This window comes from Homarus americanus, unplaced genomic scaffold (genome assembly GCF_018991925.1).
Source record: "Homarus americanus isolate GMGI-L3 unplaced genomic scaffold, GMGI_Hamer_2.0 scaffold27231, whole genome shotgun sequence".
Lineage (NCBI taxonomy): Eukaryota > Metazoa > Arthropoda > Malacostraca > Decapoda > Nephropidae > Homarus > Homarus americanus.
In genome coordinates this window covers 2588682-2614157 of record NW_024718545.1, presented here as the reverse complement: position 1 = coordinate 2614157, position 25476 = coordinate 2588682, and the positions used below count along the sequence as shown (strand labels likewise).

Sequence of the window (25476 nt, the reverse complement as noted above, 5' to 3'; positions counted from 1 at the left end):
GAAAGAGATGTTTGATGTGTGCACTAATACATTGTCAATCTACAACAAATGAAGGTTGACATATGCTTTGTCTTGATTATTTGAGGGGGAAAATTTGACACCAAAATCAGTGATGATTAGCACTTTCAAAATTAGGTTTCCTTAGATTAAGTATTTGTATTACATTGAAAATAGGATTCATAAGATAAAAAAAAAAATTTATGTATTTCTCAACAGGTATTGTAGTCCTTCATAATTATAGGATAAGTTGCATATACAGTACCGTACTCTTTATCTTAACCAAACATAGAGAAAAAATATAGTAGAGTAATTACTATTCTTTTCTTACCCATGGCATTCTACAAAAAATCTATCACCTCTGAATGGGACTACATACTGTACATTACATGACAAACTTCAGTTATGAACTCAATCCTAACACCAGATACTGTACAGTACTGGACGTGACAATAATAAGTTACTGATAACAAGTATTGAAGACATTTTGTGTTGGTATAAGGTGGGATTCCACTATGAAAGAATAGTTAACTAATTGTAGGAAATAAACAGTAGTCAGAGTCTGTGCACCCTAAATCCCAGTATAAACACAGATGTCAACTATTACTGATTTAAAAGCTGACCTCTTTACTCCGAGGCCTCAAAATTAATGGAGCCATATACGTATTTTTTACTTTCAGAAATAAAAAACTGAACAATTTGGATTATAAAGTTATAACTTAGTTTTGTACTGTACCAACTTTGTATCAGAAATTATGACTTGGGTCCTCCTGAAATATGAACAATAATTAAATGAAATCTGCCAAAGGGAAGAGACTAAAGTACCAACCCTTAAACTGTGACATCCTTCATATGAGGCCACTTGACATCCCTCACATGAGTAGCCATTTCTTTAAATTGCATGCCATTCATAAGGACTGTCACATGTCCCAATAGACCTGCTTACACTACTCACACCTTAATAAGCTTCTCAATTTTCTTTGTCAACATGACTCACTAGTTCAGTGATTAGTGGCAGTACCCCCCACACCAACTCCCTAGTAGCTTGGCTCCAGACACTCACTTAAGCATGCACCTTGACGATGATGAATGATGATGATAATGATGAAAGATGATATTGATGAATGATGATGATTAAAGGCGGTTATTGTAAGGTATTTTCGATGCACGGAATAGCTATTCTGCATGCGCAGACACTGCTTTTGATTTGTGCGCATGAAACTTGAGCTAACAACCTCAAGGAAGCGTTAGCCTTTCAAAGGGCCCAAGCGGCACAAATAGCTAACAACCAATCAGCGATTTCTCCCGGTGAAAACAACGCGGATCATGGCCGCTCATCGAGAATATTTTGATTAATATTTAAGAGTTGGAGGTATTAAGGCACTAAAAAACTGTGATATAATAATAAAAATACTGTAATTCTATATACAGTAGTATATTGGATAGGACCTAAAACAAAGCGTAAGGCATGAAAGAATTGAAAAGGTTTGCGCCTAGTTGAAACCTGTTTAGGCTCCGCCCATTTTACGTAGGCACTGTCCGATTTCATTAGCCGTTGGTGACTTTGGTGTAAAAATATTGATAATTACTCAAATATGATTAAAAATTTAATATCATTACTCATAAGATACTTTAAATAAGGGCAAAAAGTTTATTACAGTTCTGTAATTGCAAAAATTAATACATAAAGAACCTGTAATTCGTCATATTGCGGTTTATGTATGCGGACAGCTGTAAACAATGTAGCAGCGAGATGAGTGTGTGGTTTAAAGATCCCACCCCGGAGTCCGGACCACCAACCTTTACAACGGGCCGATTTACATATTTTCTTGACTATTTCTTTCCATATAGTGTCCAAATAATAGTTCTCCGAATTTTAATGTTTTCTGAAGATTGTGTTGTACAACAGTAATTCCCAAGACGCAGTACAGTGTCATATTTTTTAATGACAGTCCGGGAAAGCTAATGCGTTAGCTATTCCGTGCTTCTTAAAACGCCTTATGATAATAATAATAATAATAATAATAATAATAATAATAATAATATTAATAAATTTATACCATAAAATCATCATGAAAGTTTACAAATGTAATTAAATGGTTTATAAGTTCAATTTTGTTCTCCTACATGGACACATGCTACTAAATGTAACTGAAACTTTTTTGGGCTAAACAACATGACAAATCGAATGAAAGACTTTGACAACCGTACCTAGACGAGAGAAGTGCAGTGTTCATTTTGAAATTCATCAGACCCAACCTTGCAGATACTTTCTGGAGTGAATGTATACCTGAATATCTTTAATTTCATAACAAGTAATGTATTTTTAAGTGTTTTATTTTTCATGACTTGTAACATTAATCATATTTGCAATGAACATTGTTTCTATCTTTCTATTTCTACCAAGACTGCCATAAAAAATAATTCCTTAATAAGAAACATCAAATTATATAAACAATAATTGTTTTAACCTTAAAACATGAAAGTTGACATTAATTAAGTCTCTTCATGCTGACATTTCAGCATTATGATTTACAATTCTTGGTGTACAGTAAATGGAAAGACTTACATTACTACAATACTCATACCTGGGTTAGGATACCAACCACTGTACTGTACTGTACATGTATCCCTTGCTAGGTCAAAATTCCGTTTAGCGACAGCTTAACTCACTGGGGACTTTCCAGTGGGAAGGGACAAAAAAACTGGGGATGGCTTAGAAATAAAGAAAATACCTGTATAATATAAAATTATAAAATAAAAAAATGAAGAGCAATTATCTCGTGTGGTGCAGTCAAGTGTGGTGAGGTTAGTGACCAGCCAGATCCCGAGCATCTCACTAGAAAGCATCTCTCTAAATCCAAGTGTTAATAGGAAAATCAACGAAATTTATTTATTTTTTTTTTTTACAGGGATTAGCCCACCCGGGAACAGGTCACTGACCCACTTAGGGGCCTGGGGGAGAAAATGTAATAATAATAATAATAATTCATAGTAAATAAAATTTAAAATAAAAAGTAAAATAAAATATTAATGGTAATAATAATAATAATAATAACAACAGTGATAATAATAATAATAAATACAATGAAATACAAGAATGAAAAAAAATCAATAGTGAGAAATGCTTTATGTATGTTGTGTTGTCATGTAAGAGAAACAATTGAGACCCTACAATTGTGTGTAAATGAGGCAGAAAGTCAGATCAGCAACCTGGGACTTGGTCACAATTTTTGTGATGCCATATGGCAGCAGGGTTTACCATTAGACAACACATTACGCTGAACTTCGGAACACAGTGTCAAAACCTGAAGATCAAAATTATTTACAAAAATAATTTTCACCAATTCTACTCTTTAAATGAGTTCACTGAAGATGCTGACAACTTTAAATAAATTCCCTGGTAAATATAATGCTGAAATCTTACACAACCAGTAAGAGAATAAAGGAATAAATTGGAAAAACACTTCCCTGTATACTGTAGGTACTGTAATTAATAAAATCAATACTGTACTGTATACATAGTCAGACTGATACTATGGGTGATGATTGAAAAGAACCTTAAAGGACAATACATGAGATATCAACAGCAGAAGGTGGATTTCCTTTTTAAAAAGGGCAAAACTGTCATTAAGTCTCTCTCATAATGCAGTATAGCCACAGGTATTATTTAAAAAAGAATAGCTACTTCTAAAACATATTTCTTGAATCAGTTAAAAAGAAGAGTAGCTAAATCAATATTCACAGTAATGGTAAAAAAAGTGCCTATAACATTTCACTGATTACTTCTTACAACATGGTACTGAACACCATCAATCTCTACAAAGTTAACATTTGGAGGTACAACATAAGCTGGCATGGGTAAGGTTACCCTACTCACAACTCCCTCATCACTTGGAGGAATGGCATATAGTGTGTCATTTTCCTTTACGGTTGGTTCAAAGTCTTCAGGCAAGAGATCTTTGGTATTTGCTTCCATTTGTACCGGCACCATCCCAGCTTCATTCATTTCTACCACTCGTTCCTGTTCGACATTGTCCCCCTTTTGTGCATCATCATCTATTTTGTGATCTCTAAATAAATGATACTTGAGTTTCTTGAGTGTTGGAAATGTTGAATCGCAAAGATGACATTCGTAACAACTTGAAATCTTACGACGCATCGTGGCTGCGTCTTGTCGACTTTCTGCATCTCTTGAGCCATAATTTGTTAGTCTGTTATGAACAGACCTTTCATGTGCATAGAGGTTACTCTGAGAATAAAATGTTTTGCAGCACACAGGACATGAAAAAGGTCTCTCACCTGTGTGAATACGTGTATGTTCTACTAGACGAGAATTGCTCCTAAAATCTTTTTTACAGAAGCCACAAGAGTAGAATTTCAGTGGACGCTTATGCATTCTACTCTGATGAGATGTTAGGTAAGACTTTGATCTAGTACAAAAACTACAATCAGGACATTTATATTGCAGGGAACCCTCTTTATGGGCATTTGCAAGGTGAGTATTCAAATAAGATTGAAAGGCAAATTTCTTTGGGCAGATTGGACACTGAATAGTTTTTTTTTTATGCGTTGTACTTTTATGCAAGAGTAATGTATTCCTAGACTGAAATCCTTTTTTGCATATCTCACACTGAGAAAAATGGTCCCTCTTATGATGCCACAAAAGACCACTGCATTTTAACATAACTCCACAAACTTCACAGGGGCCACTTTCTTGTTTTTGATGTCTGATCAAGTTTGCCTCACTGTGATAAAGTCTTTTGCAATGCCGACAGTTAAATGGGTATCTGTTCCCATGGTCATAATCACTATGTGCACGAGAAATATGTCCCCTTAAATATTGCTTGTGAGAGTACTGCTTACCACAAATATCACACACAAATGCTCTTTCCTTTGAATGTTTCACTATATGCCTTTTTAATCTATGCTTAAGTGTAGTTGTAAACCCACATATACTACAAACATGGGCTGCATGATTACCTTCTAAATGTTCTAGAAGTAACAAGGGCGAGTTAAATGTCAACGTACAATGTGAACACGTGCGGTTACCTTGATTAAACGCAGGTTTTCCAGAATCACTTTCATCATCATCAACTTCATCATCAGTAATCCAATCACTATAACATTCTTCTGTCTGGTCCTCCTCCTTACTAACTATTACATCTCGTGTTCCCAGCTCACTGTTCTTACCCGTCTTCTCTCTATATTTAAAAGGTACGAGAGCCCGGTCAAAATTTTCAGTGGGGGAATTTTTATCACATGTTTCACGAATGTCCTTTTTTTTACTGCTACCTTTTCTGGGGTCAAATATTACACCATTAAAATTTTCGTCAGCCTTTGGCTTCTTTGTTCTCTTTCTTGGCTTCTTTTTTGCTTCACCACAAGAGCCAGTATCAATTCCCCAATTAAAATCATCATCTTTGCGTGGCTTCTTCTGTTTTCTTTGTTTCAGATGTGAATGTTGTGTATCTGAAATTGAAAAAACAAAAAATATATATATGCTCTATATATATATATATAATATATATACTGGTATACTATATAATAACTGTACAGTATATGTAGTTCAACTTAACAATGAGAAATAATTCTATAAAATAACACAAAATAATGACCCTAATAATGAGATCAACATTCCTCAAATAAGGGCCAGCTGTATCTGCACTATCTTTCTATAGCCTTTACTCCAACATGTGTGCAATGGTTAAAAGGATATGGAAACCACATGACAAGGAAGGTATTGTAAGAGTGGCACAACACGAGTGCAGAAGTTGACAGGCAAGGGTTGGAAAAACAAGTACCGGTAGTAATATTTTACATACACTGTCTTACACATTCCAAATGGTACAAAGTGACAACAAAATATATTTTACAGTAATAACAAACAGAATTATGAAAATTAACTAAAATTGCCATGGAAAACCAAAAAGTATTCCTAGATTCAGAAAGTTTTTGAAAAAATATTTGTTCCTGTACAAACACAGATTTAGGAAATCAATACAATACAGTGTTGTATAGGCACAATCTTTCAAACAATGACAACACTCACATTGTGTAGAAACTGCAGCAGCACATTCAGCCATCTCCTTTATATCAGTGTCACTGTTAAACAATATACACGTATCAGTGTCACTGTTAAACAATGAAATGTCGCTATCATTACCATCAACGGCTGGCACCTTACGTATCACTTCCTCAATAGTTTGTTGCTGAAGATCAGTTTTTTCCTTGACAGACTCTTTGGGTTCAACAGGACTAGCAAGGGGATATTTTCTTATTTTCTCAGTTGCACATCTTATTGCTGAATTAACCTTTTTACTACCATATGTACAAACAGAAACATTCACTTTCAGAGGAGGAATGTCACATTGTGTTTCAGCATCACAAGATGGAGAAAACAATCCACAGAAGAGAACAGGGATACTCGCTCCAATATGTGTTGTAAAATCTGTTTGACAAGAGAAATTTCTGTAAACGGTAGTTCCAGTTTCTGATGTGTAAACCATAACAGCTTCATCTTCCATTTCCATCCCCTCCACAACAACAACCACCTCACCATTAACACCATTATTGTCTATCATATCTAAGAGTCCGTTCACTCCAGTATCCCCCATTATAGCAGATACTATATCATGCTTGCATGATAAGTGTAAAATTATTCCTTTCTTCTCTCCATTTGTGAAGAACTACATGATCTGGAAGAACAGAGAGCATTAGTCATTAGGTGAACTTCATATATAAGTAAAACTGCTTATAAATGATGTGTTAAGTCAATGGTTTCTCTTCTCACATTGTGATGGACTAAGGAAGGTTGGAGAATAAATATCATTCCTTTCACTATAAACTATTTCTAGATAATATTTATTTACATAGGAAAACAAATTCACATCCAATTATTATACAGTACCTACATAGAAACTTAACACATCAAACACCAGTTACAGTATATAGCTACAGTAAAACCTCTTAATCTCCTTGAATGTTTCTTCACAAACTGGTTTAGTTACCAGTATGTCAACTTCACTTACAAACTGACTTGCATTAAGATCACCAAAAGAACTCCAATGGTTTGCATTACAAAAAATAAAAGAATAAAAGATGAACCAAAAAAAATGCCTAACCTAAGTATTATTTTAGGTTAGGTTTAGTAGGTTAATTTAGTTTGTTAGATTGTGTTTAATAGGTTATTCAACATTAGGTTTTTAAATACGGTTAAGGAAGTATGGAAAGGTTTCGTTGGTTGCTGAGATGCATCTGTCAACAGGTGAAACACACATATGGTTTCCTCGGGTGGATGGAGGGGAAAACAAAAATACAAAAATTGCATTTCTTCCATCTGTTTTGGGATATATTTGAGGAAAGAAGCTAACTTCGGTTAATATTGACAACTGACATGTCGACGAGTGATCTGTTTTGGTGTTTATTGTCTTACTCTATTTTCATCAGTGAATACTGTTATGATGAATCATTTCTTGTGCAAATGCTTCGTTTAGTAGATATTTCGGCGCCTAAGGAGCGCAGTGCTTTGTTTTCTTGGCAGTAATGCGGCGGTGATGTCTCATCCCCATTTGTAAACAGTCAATTATATTGAAGTATTTCAAAACATGCTGCTGCGCTCCTTGCCGCGCTTGCCTCACTTTCCCGCGCCAGTTTCATTTTCACCATGGCATGTGAAGAGTATCGCTGGTCTTATATGGATGCAATTTTCAAAGATCACAGCATCCTTCCTTCATAAAGAGACTGTCCAGACTGCGGGAATCCCTGTGTTTTACGACCAAAGAGTAATTTGTTCCAGTGTAACAAGAAAGTAATGAATAAGAAAAACAAGTGGCCACATTCACCGAGACTACGGAACAATCCTTCATCTCTTCCTCAACGCCGTGTCTCGCCACTTCTCCGTTTCAGTAACAGTAAGTTTGCCCACGGCAGGTGTTAAGTTAAGCTAGATTTTATGTCAAGGTTAGGTTAGGTTAGGTTGGGTTGGATTTAAAAAAAAATACTAAATAAATAAATAAATAAATAAATATATATATATATATATATATATATATATATATATATATATATATATATATATATATATATATATATATATATATATATATATATATATATATATATATATATATATATATATATAATATTATATATTATATTATATACATATATATATATATATATATATATATATATATATATATATATATATATATATATATATATATATATATATATATATATATATATATATATATATATATATATATATATATATATATATATATATATATATATACTACGAGTGTCCACAATAAAACAGTTAAATTACGGCATTTTTATAATCGTTATTATGCTAAATCGCGAGCGTGTCAGTCATCAATAATTACCGTTTTCTATAGAATTTTTGTCTAAAGTTGCTTGTTAATGTGGAACCACGTCCCATAATATTACCCCAAAATATTTGTAAACACTAGATTTATATAGTTTTTTCTGTTGTCAAAAATAAAATTAAAAAATTGTGGCAAAAAATCTAAAACTAAAATACTTAACAATTAATTTGAGGCAGCAATGTAAGGCAGACGGGTATTTTTTTCTAGTAGACAACCAACAAACCTCATGAATTTTTTCTTACCAATCAATGTAACTGACCATTTTAAACTTTTTTTTCTATATAATATGCTCGCAAATGTTTAATAACGGCAATAAAATAGCCGTTAATATAACTTTTTCCAATACTGTACAACAAATCTCCCGCATCAGTCACGACCATCACTCAGGTTTCTACGTTACGCTAGGTTATGAAAACATTACGTTGTTAGGTTAGGTTTGTTAGGTTAGGTTAGTTTTGGTTGTTGAGCAATGTGTTTTCCCATGTTTTTTGTTGTGATTAGAAGAAATTTAACCCATGATTTTTGCCACCAATTCGCCGTGTGTGCTCCCCCCACCCAAAAACCCTGAATTCCCTCGGGTCCCCCATATTGGAAGGAAGGGGGGGGGCATAACTCAAAAACGGCTAATTTGCGACAAAAATCATGGTCAAATTCGTTCAAATCACAAAAAAATCATAAAAACCCATTGCTCAACAAAAAATCCATTGTTGCCCACTTATAGAAATTTACCGACAGTCATCCTCTCTAAATCTCATGATGTATAAAATACAAGTACTCTACTATACTGTATATGCATGAGTGACTTAATTCTCACCTCATTTTAACATCCAGATCATCTGTTTTATCACAGCAGCGCGTCAATTCCTTCTTTGTACAGTGAGTGATTGTTTTAAAAGTTGTGTGTGTGTACAGTATTTACCAACCTTCTTTCATATAATAACCCAACCACCTTAGGGTAAATTTCGTTTGGGCAGAAACCAGGAAGGTCTGGTTAATTAAAAAAAAATAATAACTACTGTAACATGAATTTATAATACAGTACTTTGCTTTCGTCCCGACCAGTGAGTGGCTTGGGCTCATCTTATTCCCTGCGCCACACTCTTGCCTGGCCACAGTGTATCTGTATAAAGATACTACAGTACATGTAAAGACTTCTTGAAATAGTATCTTAGCTAATACTGCACCAAGGAGCACTGTACAAGGCACAGTAAAGTTCATAACAGTCTGAAGCCTGAATGGCTACTAAGTACTGTAAGCTGTTGTTATTACTCCGCTTCAACAACGAAGGTCTTTAAGCGCATTGCAAGGTTAGTAATACATTGGTAATGGAATTAGCAAAAAAAATAACTATGGAATATACAATAATAATCTATATTGACATGGCCGAGCCAACTGAGAGACTGGAACTAGTCCATCAACGATAATTTTTTAAGATAGTACTCTGTAAATTGATATGAGGTGAAATGGTAAATGTAGTTAATATTAAACAGAAATATGAAGCAGTTCATAAGACTTACTTTACTTTTATCCTCTTCACCACTGGTCGACTCTTTAACCGCTTGATCATTGTATTGGTCTTATCCACATTTTTCTCAAGTCCTGTTGAATTTGCTATTTCCTTAAAGGGGTGGCCGGTAATAAAGTTACAGGAAAAAAAGTCACAGAAAAAAAGTCACGAAAAAAAGTCACAATTAATTTATGGTGGCCGGTAATAAAGGCTAGGTTAGGTTAGGTTGACATATTAACCTTAAAAAATGTGAGAATCCGATAGTTAACTTTTCTTTTTTTCCTGTGACTTTTTTACCTGGATTCCTTAAAGGTTGTTGCCATCGTATCTACTTCTTGGATGTTGTTGCTTACTCCGCGTTATGCCCATTTCGTCACCACTGTTTTACCCGATTCGTCACCGCGTTCATTCCCATCAATATATACACGAAAATAACTGTTGCTTGGGGGCAGAAAATAATAAAAAAGCACGAAGACAATTATTAAAGACGAAAATAATAAAATAAAAACGTTATTACTCATGCAAGTATCTCAGTTAAACAATTTATTAAATACTAAAACGAAAATTAATAAATAAATAAATAAACGCTTGCAATCATCTCACTTAAATAATATGTGAAAGACTAAAATTTGCTCATGCAAGCTTGGCAGAAGACTAACATTTTTCTTTTCTTTTTCTTTATCCTCTTCGCCACTATATAATTGTAATTGCAAATCAACCATTCAGGCTTTTCTGTTAAGAGGGAAGAGCGAAATGGTTCTTAGATGCTGGGTGGTTTATGCACTGGTGCCAATCATCTTCACATGTTCTGAACTTCTGTATTTCGTTTATTTATCAATGTTGAATCGTTTTCTTTATTAAACAATTAATATTCATGTATAGCAATAATTCTTCATTTGTTCTGTATTTTCTTTGTTTACCATTGTTTTAATCGTTTTCTTTATTAAATAATTAATTTCCGTGTATAATAATAATAATAATACGATAAAATAATTAATTTCCGTGTATAATAATAATAATAATACGATACTTTGTAGCGTACGGATTGTAGTGAACCCCATCCCCTACAACTTCTCGTATTACATGTGTAATTTCGGTAAATTTTTACTTTCGGACATGAATCCCTAGGGGTTGACCAATATGTTTTGCCAGTGTATTTTGGTGTGCTTTAAACTAATCTGGTTTTTTTGGGCGGAAATTGCTCGCCCCCCCCTCCATCAATAATTGGGGAGAGCTTGAAATTGGGGTTTTGGGTGAAAACGAAAACTAGTCATCTGACCTAACAAAACCTAACCTAACCTAACCTAACTCCTAGCCGGGGCTTCGGGACCCTCTACCTGACCCCTAGCTGGGGGCAGTAGGCCTAGCTTAAATTAATCTAAATGTTTCTGTAGTTAACACTTATGCCCCGGGTGACGTTCCAGAATGCCCGACTAGCGTGCCCCGGGTGACGTACCAGAACGCACGCCTGTTCCCGCTACTGTTTAAATGCTTAGCGTGGGTTATCAGGTTCCCGTGTGACTATTTGCCTGTCACACCACCGGGAAGTTTCCTGAATGTAATTACCTACTTTTGTTTGTTACATTTCATTGTTTGTCCATTTTATCATGTATGAAAGTAATATTGCTTAAAGTAGTGTAGTTGTATTGTAATGATATGTCTAAAATCATAGTAACATTGTAAGATTTCCAAGATAAGCCAGTAGGCCTATGAACTATCATGAAGAGTAAGATCATAGTGAAATTTTGAGATTTTCCAGATTTAATAACGAGTAGGGCTATGAACTATAATAAAGTGGCTAAAAGCATGGTACGGTATAATTACAAGATTTCCCAGATTGGACTTATGAACAGTCTAATTTAAAGCATAGTATAATATCAGACCACTGTATGTTTATTCACAGAAACTACTTTGATATAAAATGCTGCAACGGTTGATTCCCATGCTGACTACCACAGGAAGACCTCATGGGGTGGAAAGACTATATTCTGTGAGACAATGTGTTCAAAAGTCATCCTTGGCTGAAACGCAACTCCGTATTGGTATTGGGTCACATAGACTCTTTAGTAACAGGTAAGTCTGTTGGTTTGGTTGTTCAATACATGTTTATACAATATATAATACATGTACAAACATTGGCTGTGCACTTCAGAATGTTGATATTCTTTGATAAGGAAGACCCCCAATAGCCCACAAAACAGGATGATGACTCGTCAGAATATATGACTGTGCACAGTAAAAATTTAACAAGGCTCAGTATATACAGCAACCATGGTGACTGTATGAAGGTTGGAGTTATTTTGTTTTTCAGATGATGCAAGAGAATTTTTGGTGTCTGTAGATTACTGAATTCTTTGGCCTTTTTTGTTTTTTTATGAGGGAGGCACTTGTTATAAGAAAGTTTCCTTTGTTAAATCAGAAGGGTCCCAACCAACTCTGATATTTATCACTTAATAGTACTCGGAATCTCTTAATTGTCTTTCTCCAACAGTAAAATTACTGCATAACGGGTAATTTTTCCTTTCAACTTTCCAAAAAACTAAATGTCCAACTCTGAACCTTTTGTCTTGTGTACAAATATCTTAGTTAAGCCTAGCCTAACTGCATTTGTTTCCTCATGTTCTTGCCACTTCCATTTTCTCATAGCACTGTATCAACTCTACCTGCTTTCCATTTTCTCTTATTGCACTTACTTTATTTTCTTTTATTACAGGTATAACCACATTCGATTTCTTTTAATATACAGGTATTCACCACTGCTCATCTTCTGTGGTATACTGTACACTGTTTTCTTTTGTTGAACTGGCTGTCAAATTGTTTCACCTCTGTAGCTTTTATTGCCTTTGCCAATAAAGGTGTAAAGTCTTTATTTGACTTAAATGCATTATTTGTAAACTGAAATACCATGTACACCTCTTTAATTCATTTAGGTTGATACAACTCCTTCATTTCTTCATTTGAGTTGCTTCACATTTCTCTATGTGTTGGATTAAGGTAAATTCACATGTCTGTGTCTTGTTAGACTCAGATTTTTGTGCCTACAGTTCATTAATATTTATTAAATTTTTGTTTTTCTAAACAGCAGTACTGAAGATCCTACCCTGAGAAGATTCCTTTTATATAAGCGACTGTTTGCAGTTTCTCTTTTCACGGGAACTTTAACATTTGCATGGTACATGAAGAAGCAGAAGGGATCAAAACTCAAAGATCTCTTAGAAGGTTTTACAAGGCTTCCTATTGATGAGTCACTCTTTGGGTGTAATGTATCAATGTATAGGTAAGATACAAAAATCATGCTATGAACATTATAGTACAGTATAGTACTGTACTTGTAAAGCATACTTGACATTTTTTATGAATGAAAAATAATGATCAGCAGTATTATAATACAGGTAGTAGAGATATTGAGAAATATTCTTGAGGTGTTGACCATGTGTGAAACTTGATCCAGTATATACAGGTAGTGTATAAAGTAGATTGAAACATGACAAACTTAATATCTGAATTTTACATAACTCTATCTCTTTTTTCAGATACAAGGGTTATGTATTTCCAGGTCAAATTGTCATGTCTGGCATATTCAAAGAGCTGCCAAACTTTCAGTTCAAACCAGAGGATGTTATTGTTGCAAGTTACCCCAAAACTGGCAAGTAAATGTAATGATTTTTGGCATTGATGTACAGTAACTCAATTTTGAATTGTAAAGTACATTGGTGTTTTTTTATCTTGTGTCTTCAATAAGAATATTATGTACCGGGTAGTACTGTACCGTAAAAAATATTTCGGATATGCAAAGATTCATGAATCTTTGCATATACCGTAGTACAGTATAACTACAGTACTGGTGAATTCAGACTTTTTTGAACAATAAGTGGAGCAATAAATTTTCCATAATAATTTTTCTATATGAATATGGAATAATTAGTTTCTGTTAACCCTTCGAATACATCATAATTTTTTAAGAGTACAGTACTGTACAATATAGTACAGCGTAATACGCCTGTATTAGCTAAAAATTCAATTTCCCACCAAAAATTAAAATGCTCTTTTGAAGTTTTTTTATTGCTTCTTCATAAACAAACCATCAAGTTTATATACGTACCTGATATTTGAATCCCTTGGAAATCCAATTATGTACTGAACTTGAAATTCATGTTTAAAAAAAAAATGGTTAAAGTGTTTTTGTGTAAAGTGCATAATACTGTATTTTCCCAATTTCTTTATTAGGGGCCAGAACTAATCCAGAAACATGAACATTGTATAATAAATCATAAGTTATAGTATAATTTAATTTTTCACTAAAAATTTGGGTGAAAATCACTAAAATATGACAAAAGTGATTTCCAAAAGAATATTAGACAGCATATTTGCTTCCATTATACTGAGAGGTTAAAACTTATCCATAAACATGTACAACATAATGTATAATAAAAAAAAAAATTTAATTCTAAATATAAATCATACTAAAATTTTGTTAAATACTGTACCGTGCTGTGTGTGTCTACACACACATATATATGATACAAGTAAAGGAAATTCCTGTTTCTAGAACGAATGGCTCCCTGTCCCGGCCGCAAAAATGGCAACAACTTTAAAATTACCCACAGACATTCTTTTTGTACATCCAGGGTGTCATCCGCGAATAATAGAGGACCGCGAATTATCCGGGCGTATTGTACAGTGATGATCTTGCTTGAATTTCAGTGGAACCACATTTGAGAAGAGGTGGTCAGGAATCAGTTAGAAAGAAATGCTCAGTCAGACTTAAATCATGATGAAAAGACCCCCAAAAGAGCTCATAGCATAAATTTTATGAAAATTTTCTTGAAGTATAAATCTGTGTATACACAGTAGAAAAATAATGTCCAGATGGGTGTGACGAATTTCAACATGATCATTATGACTCATGTTATCTCAGTAGGGTTGTCAAAATCCTTTGTCTGTGGAGTCATATTGCGTCACAGTGTGGATAGATAATTCTTTTACCGTTTTTATTGTACAGTATATACTGTATGTGAAAAGGAAGGTAAGGTGAACCAAACAATAAATCCTGAAGTACAAGTTCCATGAGGGGTACCATACCTGTACAAGGTAGAAGATGTAAAATGAAAGCCCTGGCCAAATTCATAGTGGAAGCAGCTTTTTCTAGCGGGTAGAGGTCAGATTACCCATACAAGTACTGCACCGTACAGTCTGTGGTGCAGTATTAATAAGTCCAAGAGAATACTGTATGCAGTTTCAAGTACAGTACAGCTCCTCCCCGACTTACGACAGGGTTAGGGACCCAAATCCAGGTCGTAAGTCGAAATGGTTGTAAGTTGAAAATGCTTAAATATTACATAGAAAATCTAAAATGGGTGTCTCTTTTTCTTCTCGGCACCACAAAACTCTCACTTTTAAGCTTGCCAGCCATTTTAAAGTGAATTACAAACAAAAATTTTGTCTGTGTACAGAAGTTGGGACTCGAAAATACGTAATTTGAAAAAATTTGGGTACGACTGAGGTAGGTCGTAAGTGCGGGTGGTCGTAAGTCGAGGAGGTCGTAAGTCGGGAAGGAGCTGTAATGTAGAAAATTGTCTGTGGGTATAATTGTTCTGAAAGATTCTTAATCAAGCCTAAGGTTACCCAGATATTTTACAGAACTAAAATAATTTAGAAATTTTATTGCTGAATCCTCCTAAATCACTGCTTAAAAAACTCTCCTTGCAATAAGATTCTACAGATGCAATATTCAGACCGAGTCTCATTATAAAAATTGGTTGAGTTTATTAGCGTCCCTAACCTAACCAAGCATAATTCAACTTATTCTCACCTAAAATAACTCAACCCAACTTAACTGGCTATTGGAATTTCATGCTTATTGTTTTTTTGTAAAATTTCTGGAGTCTGGAACTAAATATGCATAATGAAGAGGTACTGTACAGATAGAGGCATAATACTTGGAATTAATTCTCAGTGATGACAGTTATGAAATGTAATACTTTTCAGTTAAAAGTTAAAAAGGCTGTGTTTTGAAAATTAATATTGGTTTAACAGGAACAACTTGGGTGCAGGAGATTGTATATATGCTGACACACAGCTTGGAGAAGAGCGATGATAGCTCTGAAGTTTTAGAAACAAGATTTCCATACCTTGAATATCCGTATCCAGGAATAAAGTCAATAGGAGCCAAAACAGGGCCACGTTATGTTAAAACCCATTTGCCCATCACTCTGTTGCCATCGTCGTTTGAGAACAGCAATGCTAAGGTGAGATTTATGAACCTTGATTGTTAGGTTATCATGTACAATATCATTTTCTCCTTAATTAAGGATGTAAGAATATACATCTAACTGGCTAACTATGACAGTGAATGTGTATAAAGACCATATCAAAAGTGATATTAGATGCACTCTTGTTCTCCTAGTATGAGGTCAGTAATTTATATACTGTACAGGTTGGACCTCGCTAATCCGGGAAGCTTGGGACCAGACCGGTTCCGGATTAGCGAAAATAATGAACCATTGAAGCTGAGGTTAAAAAAAAGGCAAAATAATGCATAACTGCACTATTACTGGTACCAATACAACTTACATTAGTATACATATAGCCCAGGCTTACTGGACCTCTTTATGACAGAGTGTTAGTGCTATAGCACATGTTTACTGTACACTGCACCCTCGCTTTAGGCCATTCACTATATGGGAATTCGCATATACTCTGTATGTACAGAAGTAAACAAAGAATTTATTTGAACTACTCTGTAGCATTCACTGTCATAATATCCTGACCACTGGGGTTAGTTATACAGACTTTTCCCTGTGAAAAAGCCATTATTTTGAGCAACATATTACTGTATTGTACAGTTGAGTCTGGATTTACGCGGTTTTTGTTTACGCGTTTGGTCATTTACGCAGTGCCTTGCTAGAATTAAAATGCTTTAATTACGCGGTAAATTTGGTCATTTACGCGAGAAGCGTGCGCACAAGGTCGCCCAGTCATCAAAACATTACCGAGTTCTTCATCCGCCACCCACCACAGCCGGCCCAAGTCAGTGATAGTGAGGATATGGACTTTGAGGGGTTTGACAAAGAAGCCCTGCAAGCCTATGTGGTGGATAGTGATACAATTGATACAAGCGATACAGGTGAGGGCCAATAATCTGCCCTCTGCCTCGGAACCAACCTCCCATCCCCGTGTGCCCAGCCATCTTTTCTATTAACGTAAGTGTTATAAAACTTAATATTATTGATATTTCTCTTAATTATTAATTGTTTGTGCATACCATCATAAAATTAAGATGTTATTTTGACTACAAGGTACGTATTGTGTCGGAAAAAGTGGAGTTTGGGGGTCAGCCCAGTCTCTATTTCAATTAATCCCATATGTTCTGTTATTTCATTTATGCGTTTCTCGTTTTACGCGGTACTCCACGGGTTCAATTGACCGCGTAAATGAAGACCCAACTGTACTCAATTTATGCTCAAATGTACAGTACAGTACTGTACTAAGCTAAAGACTAAAATTTTTATCTCTTGTGCAAACTATGAGATGTGTGTACTTAAATTAATCGCCATCGTGCAAGAATTCCAGCAATGCAAGTTATATTCTGCTAAGTCAAGTCTGTAACATTTTATAAGAGAAAAACTTTAAGCCTAAAATCACTTTCAACCCATAAATCTTTTCCACCCACCTTCATCTGCCTCCTCTGCTGACTAGGAGGGGTGAGGGGAGAGAGGTTGGGCATTGACAGCCAGGATGGGTGCATAGTTATTAGTTGAGAGGTCAGGAGGGATGTGGGATAAAATACAGGGAGTTTGTTTTTCACTTATAAAATGTCACCGACTTAACTTAGCAGAATAAAACTTTCATTGCTGGAATTCTTGCACGATGGCAATTAATTTGAGTACAAACATCCCATAGTTTGTACTCGACATAAAATTTTTAGTAATTAATGTAGTACATTTGAGTACAGGTTGTGATAATTGTAATGATTTTTCCACAACTTTTATAGCATTACTGTTGACTTTTAGTAGTTGTGGAACATTATCCTCATTTTCCCCATAAGATTACGTATTCATTATTTGCATCCTGAACCATCGAAGCTGCCAGACTATCGGTCCTGGATTACTGTTGTCCAATCTGTACTATGAATGTTTGAGAATCTAGATTTTGATTATTACAAAAAACTACAGTACAGCTGCTCCTTTACTTAAGAACGTTCAACTTACAAACTTTCAGAGATACAAACATCATCACTGAGGGGGGGATACCTGCCAGAACAGGTGTTTAATATGGATGAGACTGGATTATTTTGAAGAAAATTCCAGATAGAACAAACATTACCAAAAAGTAGAAGAGTGAGCCAGGTTTTAAGGCTGTATTAAAGGGTATAGCTGTACTAAATATCTATAATCTTTTCATTTTTTACAATATGTTTGGTATCTACAAGAGTAAAGTTGGACTTACAAACAAGCCTCAGGAACGTTAGTCGTTCGTAAGTAGAGGAGCACCTGTACAGTACTGTATTAGTAAATTCAGACTGAAGATAAAATAATTTTTCACATTTGCACTCTCACATCATAACGTACCAACTAACGAATTAAAGATAAATTATTGTATTTGCCGGTGTATAAGACTCGTTTTTCTGTGTTTTTTAAATGTCACAAATTACCCTGCGTCTAATGCGCCCGTATTACGGATGGGATGGCCAAGCGCCATTGGCGGAGGTGCCTAGCTAGGGAGTCTGGGACGAGCAGTAGTCCACTAAGCACAACAATTGTGTTACTAATAATATTATAAATAATAAAATACTGAAAAAAAAGCCAAATTATCACAAGCTATTATCACAAACTTACGAGAAATTTGTCAAAGACATAAATAATGGCTTCCATTGGCTTAATGGCAGAGGGAAGCTCACAACATCTCACTGTACCTCCTTCCCCAGCATACGTAACCCACGCCAGATACATGTCTTACATTATTTAATGACTGTATTGCCTTTAAGAAACATTTGTTCATTATCTAAATGAAAAATGCCCCTAGAAAGATTAAAGAAATGTTAACAGAAAGTTCTTCCGCCAGTCAGCCATTTGCAATAAGTCGATGACGCCAAAATAGTTGCGATGGTGCTACATCCTGGTGGCAGATCGTGGCAACACAAAACATCACAGCCAAAAATACGAGTCACATCCTGTCGGTAATTCTCTTGACCAAAATATAAACAAGCCACACAGCTGCTCTGATCAGAGGTAGAGTTGGGTTAGTATAATGTTACTATACAGTATATGATTTCCTACTTGATTCCAGTATATATTGTATTTACATGCACAAAATCATATGTTTTCCCCCTACAAAACCACTTTAAAATCATTTTCAATAATTGTATGATGAAAAGTATTAAAAAAAAATATTCCACAAAATATCCAATAAAATAGGGGTGCGTCTTATGCGGTGGTGCGTCTTATATGCCGGCTAATACGGTAAATTATCTCATCTGCAAACAAGATGTACTGTATGTTGTATTTGGTAATTTGATCTACTGTATTATTATTTTTAGTTACATATTTTGACTTGCATATTTTAATTGTAACATCATTTACTAGTTCTTCTCATTACTTTTCAGCTGATATATATTGCCCGGAATCCACGAGATACTGCAGTATCATACTTCTACTTCCTGCGGCTTTTGACACAGTGTAGCTATGAAGGAACACTCTCCAGTTTTATCAAGATGTTTCTCTCTGATATGGGTAATATATGTTTCGATTAAGGGGTAAAATATTTCAGAGGTTCACAATTTAACAGACATAATTTTTATGGTATATATATATATATATATATATATATATATATATATATATATATATATATATATATATATATATATATATATATATATATATATATATATATATATATATATATATATATATATAGGGATTAGCCCACCCAGGCAAAGGTCACTGACCCACATCGGGGCCTGGGGTGTGAAAATGTAATAATAATAATAATAATAATAATAATAATAATAATAATAATAATAATAATAGTAATAATAGTACTGTAATAATAGTATAATAATAATAATAGTAATAGTAATAATAATAATAATAATAATAATAATAATAATAATAATAATAATAATAATAATAAAGAAATACAAAATGAAAAAAAAATCAAAAGTGAGGAACAATATACTGTATGTATGTTGTGTTGTCAATAGTAAGAGAAACAATTGAGATCCTGCAATTGTGTGTAAATGAGGCAGAAAGTCAGATCATCAACCTGGGACTTGTTCACAATTTTCGTGATGCTATATGGCAGCAGGGTCTACCATTAGACAACACATTATGCTTCCAATATCTTCCCAGGTGGTAGTACCTCCCTGTTTGGTAGCTGCCTAATACCTATAAATGTCTTAAGTACATGGATATACACACAGGTTTTAAAAGTACAGTAAATCATACCAACTTTAAACCCCTAATATGACCCTTCTCATTAACATTTTGTGATTTTGTTCCCAAAGTCCATTGCAGCCATATTATGTCACTTTTTTTATCAGTCCCAAAGGTATGCACACTAAAGATGTCTTGTCTTACATGTTTCAGCTGTGTACAGTCCATTTTTTGACCATGTGCTTGGATACTGGAAATCACGGGAAGACCCAAGTATCTTGTTCATAACCTATGAAGAACTGCATCAAGACTCCATAAAAGTTATAAAGAAAATTGCAGAATTTCTTGAAGTAAGTTATCCAGATTGAGTTTATGTCTTTGGAACTAATCCAAAAAATAAAGATAGCTCTGTATTTTATTATTGCCTACCAAAATACAGTACAGTATAGTAATCCCCCCTTTAGCCAGAATAATTGGTGCAGAGCAGTTCTTGGTTTGAGATATTTCCGGGTACTGAAGAAAAAAATTTTCACCCCCAGAAAAAATCACAGAGTGGGTACAGAGCGGTTTAACTGTAGTTGGACAAACACAGTTGTATTTATTTATGCAAACACAACTGTACATGAACAATAGTACAGTATATTGTAAATAAACAAAATATACTACTACTACTGTACTACTGTGTATAATGTACTCACCAGCAAATGCTGTCATCTTGAGCTTGTGATGAAGGCAGGCCAAATGGTGATAGGATGATACAGGATGGCCTGTTTTGTCCTGTACCATCTAATGTGACAGCTGGTACTTTCCCTCCATGAAGGAGAGGGGCACCTCAGGAGTGATACGAAGGATTTCCACTGCTGACAAAGTGTTGGTTCGTGGTCATGGACAGAATGATGATGAGGTATTAGGTGGTAGGTATGCAATTTCTGACGTTCAAGGCTGTGGGCTGGCACCAGAAACACTGTCACCACTGGTACTAGGCAAGCTGCCATAGGAGACAGCACTGGGACACCTGGGTACTGGAGTGGGGACCTTGGGGAAGTACAGTAGTCTCCAATCTTATGCTGTGTCATCTTGGTCTTCTTTTGCAGTTCATTAATAGCAACTGAAGGTTCTGGTAAAGGGGTTGGAAGTGGTGAATATCAATGGTGACCTCTCTGAGACTGGTGGTGGGAACTTCCTCTGTTATCATCTTCCTCTTCCCTCTCATGTCTGTGCTTCATATTGATGTCTGAAAATGAGAAAGGAATTTTTAAATATGTACAGTACTTTAATTAAAAAATTCATATGTGCTTTGCTCTCAAAAAATATATATAATGGGGGATGGTTATTTAGACATTACAATATAGAATTTTTCCCACTCCTCAGGTTGAAGTAAGTGATTATGCTGTGAATTATATAGCAGCATGCACCTCTTTTTCTGCTATGGCAGCAAATCCCAGTGTTAATTATGAACACTGGAAAGATCTTGGTTTTGCCCATAAGGATAAAGGACAATTCATGCGGAAAGGTAAGAACAGGCATTCCCTGATTTACGAGAGGGTTTCATTTCTGATAAAGCTTTTGTAAATTGGAGTATATTTTCTCATAGACTCCCATTATAAAATCTGAGATATATTCCTGCAAAAAAAGAAGGAATAAATCAATAAAAATCCTAAAATATTTTAAAATATCACATATGTTTGACAATTTTAGGTGTACAAAATGATTATAACCTAGTAATAAGCATCATCTGTGAGATACATGTAGTACAGTACAACTCTACACCTTTATTGTACATAATTAGCATATGAAATTTAAGAATACAGAATAAATTTACTTTACATGTACAAGTACAATAAATCCTCGATAACTAGGCACATATTGGACTCTGGCTTTGCCGAGTTATCCCAAATTCCAACTTATTGAGGCACTTTCCCCCTCCTACAAAAAAGACAACGATAAAAAATTATTAACTCATATGCTGTATGTGTACATGTAATTACTAAATGTAAAAATGTAACACTTACCAGTACAGTAGGTGACACAGATGCATGGTAGGAGACACAGAGGTATGGTAGGTGACACAGAGGCACAGATAATTTTATATATCTCGGCTGAGTTATGTGAAATTCTGAGTTATTGAGGGTTTACTGTACATAATTTACCACCTATTACAAGAGAATATTTGACGTGAAATTAGACAGTTAAGCAACTGGCCGAGTAACTGCTGGTGGAGAGAAGTACCTCAGTGAGTTTGAGGAGTAAGTTATATGATGATTGTAGGAGAATGATGATACATTGAAACATTATTTGTATAGACATTTTTCTTATAGCTTGTTCTGTGTTAACTCTAGTTAGCTCCGAGAATGAGTTATGTAAGATCTGCATTTATGGGTGAGAAAAAGTGAAGTGTACAATATTTGATGTTCGGAATGACAAAGAGCTGAGGTCGTGAACTGTGGTTTGAAAGAATAAGTGAAGAGGGTTCTCCAAAATAGTATGGACATGTGAGAAGCATATCAGAGAGGACAGTAATCTAAACAGAGTTTTTAAAGATAATGTTGAAGGTTTGTTGGGTAAAGTGAGATAAAACATCAAGGAGAGAATTGGAAGAGAATACAGTAGAGGATTTTAATGAGATACGGTATGAAGAATTTGGATGGCATGGAGAAATCATTTGTCTTGGCCATCTTTTCAGAAAGGAGTTAGTTATTGCAGATATTTTTTAAATGTTGGCAAGATATTGTTTTGGTGGAATTCAGGTGTGACACACACACACACACACACACACACAACATGGAATATGAAATAACATGAGTTATACATATACAGTACAAGGTGAGTCAAATGTCTCCACACATAGGCAATATGATCACTTTATTATACAATCACTTGTAAGTCACAAAATATGGTCTATATGAGCACCATTACACTGAATGCACATAGGGATGCATTCCTCCCACTCATGGTGAACATGCGTTAACAAGTCTGGTGTTATGCGCACACACGCATCACGAATGTGTTCCTTTAGGTGGTCCGTGTTTTGTATATTCACCTGGTACACCATGGCCTTCAAGTGCCCCCACAAGTAAAAATCAAGGGAGGGGGAGGGAGGTTGAGGTCTGGGGACCTCAGAGGCCACTCCATGGGACCACGGCGGCCAATCCAGTGAGCCAGAAACTGCTGATCCAGCCACTGGCGCACACGGATATTGTAATGGGGTGGTGCCCCATCTTGCTGAAATGTAATGGTGCTCACATAGAGCATAATTTGTGACTTACAAGTGATTGTATAATAATGTGATAATTTTGCCTTTGTATGGAGACTTTTGACTCACCCTGTATATATATATTTTTATTTCAACAAAAGTTGATGACATAGCTAACAGTTTAGTTGTCCAGTTTGGAAATTGCACATGTTATAATGTTCACCATTGTTATTTTGTGCAGGTCAAGTGGGAAGCTGGGAAGTACACCTTAATAAGGAAGAAGTGGCAGCATTTGAAGAATGGGAAAATAGACATCTAAAAGACTCTGATCTCAGGTTTATTTTCACACTCCCTGCCAAGCAAGTTGAAGGTTGACAATTAAATAATTTATATTATGAACATAAACAAAAGAAATTGTATCATGGATGGTCTTTCATAGTTTGTATTAATATTATTAACTTATTTATACCCAGTACTGTATATATGAACAGTTGGTAGTTATGTGAATATGCAAATGCAATTAAACATTACAGTATTTTGAAATTTCTATATTGTATAGTTTCTCCATCATGCCTGTTTCCCTATTATAAATATTTTTGTGTTCTGAGGTCTTTCAAATGCTTCATCTGGCACGCCAATACAAAGTACAGCATGCCCTTAAAATTCACGGGAGTTAGGTTCTCAAAATGGCTGCGAATAGCCAAATCCGCAAATAACATTTGCTGACCGGGGGGGTGGGGGGGGGTACATTTTTACTTGTGTGCAAAGAAATGTATATTTCCTTTATGTGTTTTCCCTTAGGACAATTATTTTTTTTTACCTGTAATGTAGTATACTGTATGTATGTATGTGTGTGTGTGTGTGTGTGTGCTGACACACACAAAACACATACAAATAAATAATAATAGGAAAATTCTCTCACAAATAATCAGTAAGAAGACAACAAAATTTAGAAAAAAATGTTCCGTTGACTTGGGGGTAGACACATTTTTTCTTAATATTGTTGTCTTGTTTCTTATTACTTGTGAGAGGATTTTCCCATTATTATTTATTTGTATGTGTTTTGTGTGTGCGTGTCTACACACACACACACACAGTACAGGTCAAAGAAATTACTGTCTCTAGAACGAATGGCTCCCTCTCCTGGCCGCAAAAATGGCAGCAACTTTAGAACTACCCTGAGACATTTTGGGTAATTCCAGGGTGTCAGTGAATTGCCAGGGTATCATGTTGTACAGTACAGTACAGTCGCTGCAAAAAGTAATCATCGACTCCACCACCTAATCCCTGCACCTGGCTGGGTCCTTTCTGGATGGTAAGTTACATGGGGTGGAGACTGGGAATGGTTGTCTTTAGGGAGGGCCGTTTATGGGGGGGGGGGTGCGATGCAAGTTCCTCATCAGAGAGGGAGGGATTGAAGAAAGGAAAGATGATTGTAATTTTTTTTTCACTGTATTATCTTAGGTTTGCATACTTCATAGAGTAATAGATGCAGACCCTTATTTTATGATTATTATAATGTGCCATCCATTTCCATATTTATAATTTTTTTTCAGGTTATTGTCTAGGTTTTAAACAATGGTATTTAGATATTTGTACTGTAATAACATTAATATGAGAAGTATTGAAAATATGAGGGTGGAGATCACATTTAATTCTAATATTTACCAACACAGGTCATACAAAATCTCAATTACCTGTCCAATGGCCTCCCTTTTTCATAACCTCCTGGAGCCTTCTTGGGACTGAGGACACAAGGTTGGGGCCCCAGATATTGTTCCCACTCGTCCCAGGTGTGTTGGAATAGCTGGGTTGTTGTGCGGATGTCTTCAGGCTCCCACGCATTCACTATCTGGGCCCAAATGGTTTTTATAGGGTTGAGGTCTAGGGGTACAGTAGAACATTGATATAACATGAGATAGGTTCCAAGAGAGGTCGCTTTAAACCGAATTCGCACTAAATCGAAGTGTTGTTTCAATGGAATAATTTAGTTTGATACTTGAGAGAAAC

The 25476-nt window shown here is 35.1% G+C and overlaps 2 protein-coding genes across 6 annotated transcripts; one reads left to right on the top strand and one right to left on the bottom strand.

Moving 5' to 3' along the window:
- Positions 1 to 3471: 3471 nt before the first annotated feature.
- On the bottom strand, positions 3472 to 10096 carry LOC121859726 (zinc finger protein 62 homolog). 3 transcript variants are annotated; one of them, XM_042356665.1, is made up of 3 exons: positions 9908 to 10096; positions 6050 to 6695; positions 3472 to 5469 (listed from the first exon to the last, which is right to left on the bottom strand). In XM_042356665.1, the coding sequence occupies exons 2-3, from the start codon at positions 6612 to 6614 to the stop codon at positions 3773 to 3775; spliced, it is 2262 nt and encodes a 753-aa protein (XP_042212599.1). In that variant the 5' UTR covers positions 6615 to 6695; positions 9908 to 10096; the 3' UTR covers positions 3472 to 3772. The 3 variants fall into 3 exon arrangements, with proteins under 3 accessions (XP_042212599.1, XP_042212600.1, XP_042212598.1); XM_042356666.1 differs by lacking the exon at positions 9908 to 10096 and adding an exon at positions 9433 to 9523; XM_042356664.1 differs by lacking the exon at positions 9908 to 10096 and adding an exon at positions 9205 to 9325.
- On the top strand, positions 9563 to 24013 carry LOC121859727 (sulfotransferase family cytosolic 1B member 1-like). Of its 3 annotated transcripts, XM_042356667.1 has the most exons (10): positions 9563 to 9697; positions 11322 to 11455; positions 11801 to 11970; positions 12980 to 13174; positions 13431 to 13543; positions 15934 to 16145; positions 19502 to 19628; positions 20487 to 20623; positions 21645 to 21786; positions 23708 to 24013. In XM_042356667.1, the coding sequence occupies exons 3-10, from the start codon at positions 11819 to 11821 to the stop codon at positions 23839 to 23841; spliced, it is 1212 nt and encodes a 403-aa protein (XP_042212601.1). In that variant the 5' UTR covers positions 9563 to 9697; positions 11322 to 11455; positions 11801 to 11818; the 3' UTR covers positions 23842 to 24013. The 3 variants fall into 3 exon arrangements, with proteins under 3 accessions (XP_042212601.1, XP_042212603.1, XP_042212602.1); XM_042356669.1 differs by lacking the exon at positions 12980 to 13174; XM_042356668.1 differs by lacking the exon at positions 11322 to 11455 and having other exon boundaries at positions 9572 to 9697.
- Positions 24014 to 25476: the final 1463 nt, after the last annotated feature.

Excerpts from the sequence above, each read along its gene's own strand:
- LOC121859726 (XM_042356665.1), bottom strand. The coding sequence starts at position 6,614 with ATGGGGGATACTGGAGTGAACGGACTCTTAGATATGATAGACAATAAT. Across the intron at positions 5,470-6,049 it reads TGCTGCAGTTTCTACACAAT|ATACACAACATTCACATCTG; the intron begins GTGAGTGTTGTC and ends TTTCAATTTCAG.
- LOC121859727 (XM_042356667.1), top strand. The coding sequence starts at position 11,819 with ATGCTGCAACGGTTGATTCCCATGCTGACTACCACAGGAAGACCTCAT. Across the intron at positions 16,146-19,501 it reads TTGAGAACAGCAATGCTAAG|CTGATATATATTGCCCGGAA; the intron begins GTGAGATTTATG and ends ATTACTTTTCAG. Across the intron at positions 20,624-21,644 it reads AAATTGCAGAATTTCTTGAA|GTTGAAGTAAGTGATTATGC; the intron begins GTAAGTTATCCA and ends CCCACTCCTCAG.